The sequence below is a fragment of the Ochotona curzoniae genome, unplaced genomic scaffold, assembly GCF_017591425.1.
Source record: "Ochotona curzoniae isolate NIBS_2020 unplaced genomic scaffold, NIBS_Ocur_1.0 scaffold_2587, whole genome shotgun sequence".
Classification (NCBI taxonomy): Eukaryota; Metazoa; Chordata; class Mammalia; order Lagomorpha; family Ochotonidae; genus Ochotona; species Ochotona curzoniae.
This window is the reverse complement of record NW_024467096.1, coordinates 14,529,490-14,542,577: the sequence shown is the minus strand read 5'-3', so window position 1 is coordinate 14,542,577 and position 13,088 is coordinate 14,529,490. Positions and strand designations below refer to the sequence as shown.

The window sequence follows — 13,088 nt, the reverse complement described above, 5'->3', positions numbered from 1 at the left end:
GGATTTGATATACATCTTTTGAAGATATTATTTGAGTTAAACAAAACCCTAGTATGCTAAGAAACATGATCAACGAATGTTAAATTTTGTCTAATGTTGTTGCTTCCACATCTTTTGAGGTAACCATGCTTTTATTCCTTTAATCTGTTAATTTGGTTAAGTATATTTATCAATTTGAATATTCAAACTTACACTTCTTGGTCATAATGTTTTCTCATTGCTATACAGTTACTAAATTCAGCTTACTAATTATTTTGTCCAATATTTCTGCATTTAAAAGTTATTTTTCAGAAATTGTCTGGCTTTATTAACAAAGTTAAACTGCTCTCATAACATGCACTGACAATTGCTTTCTTTTAGAGCCTGGATGGTGGTTCAACAAGCTAATCCTCCATTTTAGAGTGCCAGCATCCCATATGGGTGCTGGTTCATGTCCAATGCAGCTCACTGCCTATGGCCTGAGAAAGCAGCAGAGAATGGTTCAAGCCCTTGGGCTCCTGTATCCATGGGGGAGACTTCTGAAGCCCAGCTTGGGATTGGCACAGTTATGGCCATTTGGAGAATGAACCAGTGGATGAAAGAGCCTTCTCTCTGTTAGTCTGCCATTCAAATAAAAATAACATTTTTAAAAAGTAGAAAAATTTTAAAATAATTTTTAAAAACCTCACAAATGCTTTCTGCTTTCTCCAGTTTTATATAAAACTGGAATTATCTGTTCACTCAACCTATAAAGAAATCTAGGTTGGTGCCAGCACTGTGCAATACCAAACAAAGCCTCTGCCTGCACTGCCAGCATACCACACGGGTGCCGTTCAAGCTGTTCTTCCAATCTAGCTCCCTGCTATTGGCCTGGGAGAGCACTGAACAGTGACCCCTGTATCCATGTGGGAAACCTGGAAGATGTTCCAGGTTTCAAAATGGTCCAGCTCCAGAGCCTGGGGTCACCTGAAATGTGAACCAACAGATAGATTTCTTTCTGTGTCTCTCCTCTCTATAACTTTGTATTCTCAATAAAAATAAGTATGGTGGGGGATGGGGAGAACTAAGCCTCATGATTTGGCTTTGCACTGGGAATGTTTTCACTTGAGATATTCTGAATATATTGTATTTTCCTAGGAATTATTCAGCTTCTCATTTCTAATGTTGTGGCACCTGTAGTTAAATCCACTTATCACTGATTTTTGACTGTAGTATGGTCAGAAAAAATAATCTGCAGGATATGGACTTAATTTATAGATTTCATAAATGTCTCTTGCATACGTAAAGTTTTATTTGCAACTGTTATGTATAAAATGTATCCACAAAGCCAACCTTTATTAACACATATTCAAATCTTATACATGCTCATCTAGCATGGCAGGCATTTGGCTTAGTAGTGAAGATTCAGATGCCTAGGGCCAGAGTTGTAGTTCAGTGGGCAAAGCAGCCACTGTGATGGTGCTGGCATCCTCCACGAGTGCTGGTTTGTGTCCAAATTGCTCCACATCTGATCCAGCTCCCTGTTAATGCACCTCGAAAAGTAGGGGAGCCACTCATGAGGGAGACCAGAAGATGTTCAGGTACTGGATTTGGACAGGCCTAGACTAAATTGCGGCATCCATTTGGGTAGAGAACCAGAGGATGAAAGGTTTCTGTCTCTCCCTCTCCATCATTCTACCTTCCAAGCATTATGAATAAATCTTGGCAATGCCCATATCCCACACTGGAGCACCTGGGTTGGCTCCTAGCCATGAGGCCTGATTCGAGGTTCCTGAGGTTGCAGGCATCCAGGGATGAACCAGTGAGTGGGAGTTGTCCTCTGACTGCCTGCGTGTGTGTATGTCTCTGTGCTCATATCAGCCAATACAAATTTTAAACTTTTTATACTATACCTGTATTTGTTTGACCTATCAATTACCGTAAGAGGTACATAAAATCTCTCAGAGTATGGCAGTACTTGGAGTAATTTCTTCTGTTCTATCAGTTTGGGTTTATACATTTTAATGCATTACCAGGTGCATAGAAATTTAGTATCTTCATATTTTCTCAGCATAAGAAACTATTATCACTATAGAGTTTGTCTTTCCTCCATCAACACTTGAAATCAAGTTTGCCTGATAATACTATACTACCCTAGTTTTCTTTTGGACTGTCAACTGCTAGCCAAATTTCTAATTACGTACTTCAACCTGCCTGCATTTAGACTTGTCTATGATAAACAACTCAGAGCTGAATTTTAGGTTACTTTATCTCAGTCCAATGATTTCCTTTATCAAGGAAATTAAATCCACATTTTCCCCTTATCTTTTAAAATCAGTTTTTCATTTCTTCTTTCATTCCATGTTTTCCCAATACTAATTCAAAAGTAGAACCTCTATGTCTATATTTGTAATGGTGATGTTATGTACCTAACACTCTTAATAGAGTAAAATTAATCAATGTTTTTACTCTCTTCCAGAGCAAACCAATTTGAAACAGTCTCATGCCCACCATTCCTTCCCTAAACATCCATAGTTAACCAGTATTTTAGTTAAAAACCAAGCACAAATTGTAACTCTACATTATTTGGAAAAACAACAACAACAACAAAACAGTGGTTATCCCAAACATCTTGTGGTTGGTGAGTTTACTTAGACTTAAAACCTCGGTCTTTTCTGAGTAGGTCTCATATGCAATATGGTTACAATTCAAAGTCAAATTCCAAAAGAACTATTTATTTGTCCCTCAGCTAAATGCATGGTAACTCCAAAAGAATCTATAAAAGAGAGGCTTAATTGATTTGATCTTAATTTATTCCCCCACATAAGTATTATTAAATAATCTACAAGTATTGCCGAGATTAATAATCTACTTCTTATTGTTTATTAGTAACTAGGACTTGCAAGTTTGTTTTTATACCTTGTTTGATTTGTTTCACCAAGATAACTTTTACAATTTTGACTTCATTAGTCTAAATAATTACACCCAACTACAATTTTCATAAAAACACCTATTTTTTCATCAAGCAAATACTTATTTTATGGTAAATACTGTAATGTATAGAAACAAACAAGATAAGATAGTGGCTAAAGAGATTCTAGTCTGATTTGGGAAATTTGAAACTAGTAAATAACCGTATTTAATGGTAAAAATGATGAGAGCAGAGGAAAAAAAATCTAACGAGAAAAAAAAATCAAGGAAAGGGATCAGCAAATACAATTTCATGAAGAAATTAGTTAAAACTACTATTTAAAATCTTGATCACTGTGTGATCAATTTTTCTCCATTAACCTAATCCCTTCCATACAGTCACATCTGAACAACTATTTACATTCTCTTATGCTACGGGAAAACAGAATTCATGAAGCTCCTACAGACAGCCTGAAATCATTCTCTTAAAGAGATAGAGGCATGCTTCAAAATTTCTGGTTAAAGAATTAAAAACACTGGAGCTGGCAAAAGGGCTCAACTTGCTAATCCCCCACCTTCAAGCACCTACACCCCATAAGAGCACCAATTTTGTGTCAGCTGCTCTACTTCCCATCCAGCTCCCTGAGTAGGGCCTAGGAAAGCAGTAGAGGATGGCCCAAAGCCTTGGGACCCTGTACCTATGTGGGGAACATGCTCCTGACTCTGGATCGGTTCAGCTCTGGCCCTTGTGGCATTAGGGAGTAAATCAGCAGACAAAAAAATCTTTCTTTCTGTCTCTCCTACTCTCTGTAAATCTTCCTTTCAATTAAAAATAAATCTTTAAAAAAATTTCAAAAAATTAGTAACATTTCAGTTTGCATAACCAAATCAACATTTTTGAAATTAGCTAATAAGTCTCTGAAGAAAATAATTATGTCAGAAGATCAAAAACTCCTCCAAACCTGCATAAACTTACCTATTTATCAAATAAATTTGGGTAAGAGTCTGTCTCAGAAATTTTCACCCAGCACCATTTCACTCTAAGTCAAAGACAGGCAGGCACAGGAAAGCAGGCAGAGTCTCAAATCTGGACTTTGATTTCCTTTCCAAACAACTCAGAGCTTGGGAGGAACATTCCCTGAAGCCTCTACTGCACCACTAGGATAATCAGTATGCAAAAGTAATGAAACAAGTGAATGACTGGAAGGAAGATGCATGTGCCAATGATTTACTATATTCACATCAGTTTGGCTTCCCAGAGTGACCAAAAAGGATGCAGAAACTCAAGTGTCAGGGGGAAAAAATAAAAGAAAGCCATCACATAGTCTCGTGCTAAGAAACCAACTGACAGAATATGCATTCACAAAGAATACTGTTTCAGTGATGATTAGGAAAATAGTGGCTCCCAAGATTGAAAATGTAGAGAAAAATTAAAGATCTGAAAAGTTGAAGCAGAGGGCAGCTCCTGAGAATTCACTGTTTTCACTTTTAAGTTCAACCATCTCCAGAAACTACACATGAAAGTCACTATATTGTTTAGGGCAACATTTTGAAGCAAACATGTGCCCTTGTTCATGGATATCTATGAGAAGGATGCAAAGTAGAACGACAACACTGTAGAGAAAAGCAATACAGAGGAGATGATATCCAGATGAAACTAGGAAATCTAGATACAAATGCTACCTTTGCTTACTATTTATTACCAAAACTGCAAAAGTCTCTGAATTCTGGTTTACTTTTGAAACAACTAGGAGAAAGAATCCCTGAATTCTCTTCCTATTATCATACTATAAGAATGAGGGCATTAATGCCACGGTATCAGCATACATGCATCTGATACTCACTTGGACACATTGCCTACTACTATTGTTTTCTTTACAAAAAGCCGTGAAGTCTCATCTCCCGTGAGATCAGCATTCCGTGGATCTGTTTTATGAGAGCCGACAGCACTAGACGTGTCCTGAAAGAAATCACAATCAATAATCACTTTCTGTATGAACAGTTTCCAACAGGGTAAAAACAAAAAATATGAATGAAATGACTTTCTAAGTTGCAAAATTCTCTGGCTTTTTAGCACCTCCCAGACATAAAAAAAGTAATTTATTATAAATATTGCATTAGTTTATACAAAACACCTGCGAATCGTAATTCCATGTAGTTGTTAAAAAGTCATTTGTTTTGTATGCACACAATGCAAAAAAGACAAACAGGAAACTATTACAAAGATCATTTTTGTGAAATGGGAATGGAAATGATGCAGCGGTCAAAGGAATTTACTTTCTTTTCAGTTCCATAGTACTCCATAACTCAAACATTTTCTACAATTAATGAGCTAAGGTGTAATCTTGAGCAACCTCAGTTCCCTCACTGGGAAAATCAGGATGACTGTAGTAAACTTTCACACATGACTTTGTTTTATTCAGTTCTTAGATATCTGTTATAAAGCAAGTATTAAATGTTCATCATATAAATACATATATAAATAGCCACACATAGTACAAAATATTCAAAGCTTCTAAATCCTATGATTGGTCTGACCTAGATCAAAAAAAAAGAAAGAGAGAAAGAAAAACGTGCAACATTTTGCTCATGATTACATGATTAATATTCAATAGACAAACATTAAGCGTTCTGATTTATAAGTCACTCTTGTGACTCTTACAAGTGATTTCTTATCAGTGACTCTTCTATTCCTTTTTTTCTGCATTGTATTTTATAATTTATAATCAGGAAATAAAATTCATCAAATTCCTGAGATCCAAACATGCAGAAAACTCCCTCTAGAACCAAGCCCCAGGCAGAGAAAAACCAATGATTTAATCCAACAATGGATAATCAAATATTATTCCAAGAAATACAAAGTTAACTTGAAATGAGAGCTCAAGAAATAAACTAACAAAATCAAAGAGCAATAAACGGTTTCTTCTTCTGTTTATCATTCATCACATTTCCTTCACCCACTAAAGCATCTTAGAATATAAATTTTTCTTTTTAAAGATTTATTTCTATTACAAAGTCAGATATACAGAGGGGAGGAGAGACAGAGAGGAAGTAGAGCTGCTGGAATTAGAACTGGCAACCATATGGGATCCCGGTGCATTCAAGGTGAGGCCCTTAGCCACTAGGCTACGCCGCCAGGCCCAGAATATAAAATTTTATAAAGGAAACTGCTAAAGAGCCACTTTTCTTGGAAGACTATATATGATCGAGAGGAACAGCCTTGAGCAAGGACACAGAACTGACCATTTCTGAAGGTTTTCTTTCCAAATTTCATGAATGGCATCCAGAAACTATGTAATTCTAAAACTAGAAAGAACTAAGCTTCACTCTCACTTCTGATATTATTGGGTAAACACAACTTTAGAAAAAATATTTTATTTTCATCTAAAAGGCAAAGGGGCAGATAAATAGAGATTTTTGATTCACTGGCTCACTCTCCAAATGATCACAAAAGCCAGGTCAGGGCCAGGCTGAAGCCAGGAATTAGAAATTTTATCTAGGTCTCCATCGGGATGGCAGAAGCCCAAGCACTTGCACATCATCAGCTGCTTACAGGATGAATTGGCAGGATGCTGCACTGAGGTCAAGCAGCTGGGACTCCCACTGATATGAGACAGGGGACATAGGCATTCCAAAGGGCAGTTGAAAACTGCCACACCAATGCAGCTTTCAACTGATCAACACCCACCTTCTCCCTTTTAAAAGAAAACAGTGTATTTCCTAGGGTGCCTAAGGAAGTACGATGAGGTAATACTAATATATATATAAGATACTATATATAATAATATGTAATAGACACTAGATCCCCCCACCCACCACCATCCAACAAATACCCTTCCAGGATTTCGGCTTGGTCTCTGCTCCACGTGGTTTGAGAGTCTTTCTTCTATATCCAGATTGCTGTTATTATCTTTGTCAGATAAGAAGTCATTATGTTGAGATAAGGAATCACTTTCTGAATGATTGGCTGATGGTGTTTCTGATCTCTGATTAGTGGGAGATGAGGATCTAGATGGTGATTCCAAAAATTTCTTGATAGCAGGATGATTAAAAACCATTGTATCACATGTCTTTGACCCCTAGGGGGTAAAAAAATTAAAGGAAGCAAAGATTAAACACAACCCATCAAAAGTAAGCAAATATTTGGTCTTTCCAAAAAAGCTTATCTGGTCATCACAATCTCTTGATGCTTATTAAAATGAAGTTCAACTTTCTTTTAACATGGTCTTTGAACCAACAAAACAAAAACTAGAAAGAAAAATAATTACGCTAAAGTTTTACCACTAAAAGCTAAAGAAGTAAGGTCTTCTGGTGATAAGAATAATATATGCCAAATAAAATTTCACTTTAAAAAGGTCTCAAATCACTCTACACAGACACATCAACTGCTCTAAATAAAACATCCCTGTAAAACGGCTTTAAAGTAAGTAATAGCAATGTATAAACTTTTCCCTCTGTCTGGTACAAAGAGGCCCAGGGTGTTTTTCTGTATCTTAGCTACTTGCATACAAAATATAACACATTCTATTATTATGTGATACACTCTAGCTATGTTACTAGGAAACCCAGCTGTTAAAAAACTGCATCGTTAAAAAATCATTTTAGGGCCAAGCGTAGTAGCCTAGCAGCTAAAGTCCTCGCCTTGCACACGCCAAGATCCCAGATGGGCGCTGGTTCTAATCCTGGCAGCTCCACTGCCCATCCAGCTCCCTGTTTGTGGCTTGGGAAATCAGGCAAGGACTGCCCAAAGCATTGGGACCCTGCACCCACATGGGAGACTGGCTTCGGATCAGCACAGCTCTGGCCGTTGTGGCTGCTTGGGGAATGAATCAGCAGATGGAAGATCTTTCTCCATATCTCTCTTTATCTCTGTAAATCTGACTTTCCAATAAAAATAAATAAAAAATGCAAGACCCAGGGCTGGGAATGGGTTTGTAGGGAGACTGTGGGCACCTCTCTGATGGGCTGTACTTCCCACCGGTGCACATGACAACCAGGGCTGGGAGTGGATTTGGCAGGACAGGCAGTAGTACCTGCCAGCATGAGTGTAGGCTAGACAGTGGGTCATTTGGGTTAAACTAGGCTCCAGCACTCATTGGTGGGTGCAAAAGCCAAATGGGATACAGGATAGACTGGACCAGCCTGCTGTACTCACCAGCATGCACAGGAACCAGGGCTGTAGGCAGGCCTGGTGGGAGTTATTGGGGGTAGCGCTGACTGGGCTACAGTTCCCACTGGTGTACATGAGGGTTGAGTGTACGGTAGGAAAGGTTGGGCTGGACCACAGCATCAACTGATTTGTGTAAGAGATGGTGTTGGAGACAGAATTGACCCAACAACTGCAATCACCTCTATGGGTATAGGCTGATGTGGATGAGACTTAGCTGGATCTCATACTGACTAGAACACACAAGAGTCAGGTATAGGGTCACCTCAGACGAGGTTTCATTGGGGACACCCCTATAACTGAACCCCTTGGCTCAGAACTCCAACCACAGGGAAACTCGCAGGATCTGTGGTCTGACAGTGGAGTGCATGTGTCAGAACTGGGCCTCCTCAAATACTAACATTAAGCAGTAGATGGCACACCCAGAGGTACATGGAGGATATGGCAGTCTATTGAGGCCTGCAGAGGACATCTGGTACCATAGCAGAGGATGGAGGGTAGAACAAATTGGACAACTACCTCAGAGAACCTTAGACAGGAAATATCTGAGTGAATGGAGACTCTCAGGTGGATTATGTCAGCCAATGGACCTTGGAAGGATTTCCTCATCCTTGGCACAGACAGACAGCATTTCAGAACTATTTAAAACACTTGAGCAGAACCCTCAGAACATGTTCCACATTGGGGACCCTGGAATGACATCAGGTGACCCTCCCCCAAGCCCAGGTACTGATGTGGTTAGGATGCTGGGTGTGGCTTCTCCCCATCTCTCCTTCCCATCTCCCAGATACAGAAGAAAAAGAAACCTGGAAACAATGATCTCATCCTCTTATAATCCTCAACACTTTCTACCCTAATCAATGGTCCACATGGACATGCATCCTTCTATGTAAACACCATCAAAAATAAAATTTAAAAAAAAAAGGAAATATGCTAAAATTATCAAAATGTTAAACATTTTAATTTCAGTTCAGTCATATTACTTATGTTTGCATGTGGACAGACTGGCAGGATAAAAAGACAAGATACTTATTTATCACCTATTTGTCAAAAAATTAGGGGAAGAAAATGTTTCTTTGTTCCTGATTGCAATCACATTAACCAAATGATCAAACTGAACGTCACTTTCAGGACAGCCTGTCATCAATCTGCCTGTTGATGTGACAACATGAAGCACACAGCATGTTGTAAATATCTCTGCCAAAGATACTGATCCTAAATCTAATCAAACCTTTACACCTGAATTCACTTTCCAGAAAAAGCAGAGAATGAAGGAATAACCCAAGGCAAAATACAAAGCCAAAATTTATTCTATAAAATCAATCTCTTAAAAAAAAAAAGAAATAGGGGCCCAATGGCGTGGCCTAGTGGCTAAGATGCCAGGATCCCATATGGTTGCAGGTTCTAATCCCGGCAGCTCCACTTCCACTCTATCTCTACTCCTCTCTGTATATCTGACTTTGTAATAAAAATAAAGTAAATCTTTTTAAAAAAAAAAAAAAAAAAAAAAAAAAAAGAAATAAGGACAATGGCAGGGGCAATGTATAGGGCTTGTTCTAGGTTTAAAAGAAATTAGAGAAGGGGCCAGCACGGAGGCATAGCAAGTTAGGCCTCCACCTGCAGTGCTGACATTCCATAGAGGCACTAATTTGAGTCCTGGCTGCTCCAGTTCTGATCCAGCTCCCTGCTCAAGGTTGTAGTAATGAAAAGCTAACCAATACAAACAGTAGCATAAAAGAAAGCTTGTTACTAAGGCTAACATATGTCACAAAAGGACTATGGTTGAACACAATGACTGGTAAGTTTAGGCAGGCTTCTCAAATTCTAAAAGTCAATAAAAAAGTCTGACCCCAGCTGTAGGCAACTCTAGGTTGCCTTCTACCTAGACAAGTGTTATCTGCTGGGAGAAAAGCAGCCAGTAGCTGGTAGGCATTTTGGGCCTTGTTAGTATCAAACTTGTATTAACTATACCAGTGTCCAGCATACTTGCTCTTTTTTTTTTAATTTCAGATTTTTGAAGGTTTTATTTTATTTTTATTGCAAAGCTAGATATACAGAGGGGAGGAGAGACAGACAGGAATAGCTTTCGCCTGATGATTCACTCCCCCAGCGGCCGCAATGGCCAGGAGCCAGGAGCCCGGAATCTCTTCCGGGTCTCCCACATGGGTGCAGGGTCCCAAAGCTTTGGGCCGTCATCGACTGCTTTCCCAGACCACAAGTGGGGAGCTGGATGGGTAGTGGGGCCGCCAGAATTAGAACTGGTATCCATACGGGACCCTAGCACTTGCAAGGTGAGGACTTTAACTCCCATTAGGCTACAGCGCTGGACTAAAGGCAGGGGTGCTGTAGATTGTCCAGGGAAGGGAGTCAGGGATGTATTGGAGCAGGAGTAGCTGAGGGCATGTGGAAAGGAATGACTTCTGGGGTATTCCAAGAACAGGCCCCTGTACTCGCAGGTAGGAGGGAAAGCTGGGACATATTAGATGGAAAATTGGAGAACATACCTGCCTCAGGCCAAGGCACCTGCACATACAAGGGGATACCAGGGCTAGGCCAAATAGCATCATCCAATGAAGCTTGCAAAGGCTAGAGATAGGGGGCATGCCTGGCAGGCTTGTACTGAAAGCTAGGGGTGGTGACAGGTTGAGCCAGGCTGGACCACAGAACTCACCTGAAAGGAGCCCACCTGACACTCGCAGGAGCTAGGGCTGGGAGGAGGCCGGGAGGGACCAGGCTGTAGCACCCAACGGCACATGCAAAAAAGTTAGCACTCAGGTCAGACCATTCTAAGCAAGGCTGCTTCAAAGCTAGGAGCAGGCCTGATAGGAGAACCTGGGGAACTTGCCTGTTAGGATGCAGCACCAGCTATGGAGCATAAGAGTCAGGTTTAGAGGCAGGCCAGGTCAGGCAAGGCAAGGCTGCAGCACCTACTGTTACACAGGAGACCAGAACAAGGTGTGGGCTGCGCCTGGTTGGGTTAAGCTACAACACCTGCCAGCGAGTGCTAAGACTGTGGGTGGGCCATGCCAAACTGGGTCAAAGCACATGCCAGTACACATAAGGCCCAGTGCTGGGAAAGGGCCTTGTAGAGGAACTCTACTGACTTTTCTGCCAGGCTGCAGCACCCACTGATGCACTCATGCCATCATGGCAGGGCTGTGGGCAAGGCTATATTGCCCATCAGCATATGTGTAGGCTGGCTCTGTTCTTGAGAATCAGAATGGGTGTGGTATAAGGTAGGCTAAGTCACGGTACCTACTAGGTCACATGAGAGGCAGGTTTTGGGGTGGCCTAATTGAGGCTAGGCTGTAGCACCCATTAGTGAGAGCTAGAATAGGTATGGATCAGTCAAGGTTAGGCCGCAGTACGCACTGCTGAGTACAAAGACTGGGGACCGGTCATGTCAGTCTGGGTAGCAGCACTCAACAGCACACATGAGATCCTTTGCAGAGGGTGGGCCTGGAAAGGGAACTTAGAGAACTCTCCTGCTGGTCCACAGTTCTTGATGGAGCTAGCACTAGAAGCAGGCTGGACAATAGCACCCACTGACTGACTCCGTGTGAGTCAGGTCTGCGGGTGGGCCTGGCAGGGTCAGTCTACGGTACAGACTGACATGAAAGCCAGGATAGGGTGCAGACTAGGCCGAACTGGACTGCAACACCTGCCAGTTCACATGAGCACTGGGTGTAGGCCAGGCTGAGCTAGGCTGCTGCAGTTACTGGCGAGAGCTGAGACTGGGGATAGCTAGGCTGAGCCAGACAGTACTACTTGCTGCTGAATGTCGAGACTGAGGACTGAAACATTTGTCCCAATCACCTTGTGCCATACTTGAGCCTCTCCACCCTAACCAGAGGCCCACAAGGGCCTCTACATCTGTCAACTATGTAAATGATATTAAAAAGGGGAAAAAAACCTATGTAAATAATATTAAAAAGAAAGAAAGAGAAGAAAGAGAAAGAGAGAAAAAGAAATGTCTGAAAAGCAGGGAATCCACATTGACATAACTTTCCCTCACACAACAAAAACAGTGACTGGAGGAATACTCACCTCAGAAACTTTTAGAAGACCTGCAGAAGCGTAATAGTTTGCTACAATGCAGGCACGAAGTTTATCCATCATCCTTCTTGCTTCAATCAGTCGCTAGAAACAAATGATAATTTATTACTTTAAGAAAAAGGCAATAACAAAAGAGAAGTACAGATAATTCACAAAGTAAAAAAATGCAAGTGAAAGAGGATAACTTAATAAACCACAAAACTAAACGGAAATGACATTTTTTCACCTATTCAACTGGCAAAGATCTAAGAGGACAAACAATAGTTGCAAAGATATACAGATATCCTGGTATCTTCCCATGTATATTCACTGAAAAATAACCAGAGATGCCGAGTACAAAAGCAAAGAAGGATTATCTTTTGGGATGGAATTTTTGGTAATTTTAAAAATTCTGTACTTTCATTCAAAACATTAACAGTATTCTCGTCCCCTCCCCCAAACCCAAACAAAAAAGTTATTTTTCAAAGAATACTCGTAGTGGAAATGCAAAACATAACTATGGTGATAGACTTATTTTTGACAATTTGGTTTTTTTTTTATTATCGTTATACCTGGTCAATGACTTCAATTTCATGTTCCTTATTCTTCATTTCAAGAGCAAACTGTTCCTTAATAATAGTCTCAATCTTCTGCACGGCAGCATCTCGAGCTGCACAAAGAACATAAGATATACCCAAGGCCTAATTAATCAGCAGCTGTCCTGATTTAAGTCAGCCAGTAACAACAGAAACTCAGGAAATAGTAACTAAGAGCAGAAAACTAGCAGAGCTCACAGCAGAGAGGAAAAGCTGAGACCACTAAGATGGGGCAAAGTGACCCCGTGCTGTCTGACGTGATGCACTACAAAGATCACAACAGCACTGTGATGCTCCTGACAAAATGCACATCTACTCATTAATCAATGAACAAAGCATAATCAAACTCAAGCCACAAAAAAACATAAAATCAAACTCAAGCCACGGGGCATTATACAAAATAACCAGCCTGAACCATTCCA

At 40.4% G+C, this 13,088-nt stretch overlaps 1 protein-coding gene across 1 annotated transcript in view; it reads right to left on the bottom strand.

Moving 5' to 3' along the window:
• YEATS2 (YEATS domain containing 2) overlaps positions 1–13,088 on the bottom strand; it is a 109,380-nt gene that overhangs the window by 72,589 nt on the left and 23,703 nt on the right. The window contains exons 3-6 of the mRNA XM_041002599.1: positions 12,643–12,740; positions 12,083–12,175; positions 6,702–6,947; positions 4,713–4,828 (exon numbers count right to left, since the gene is read on the bottom strand). Coding sequence (XP_040858533.1) covers positions 4,713–4,828; positions 6,702–6,947; positions 12,083–12,175; positions 12,643–12,740 — 553 coding nt within the window. The remainder of the gene's footprint in view (positions 1–4,712; positions 4,829–6,701; positions 6,948–12,082; positions 12,176–12,642; positions 12,741–13,088) is intronic.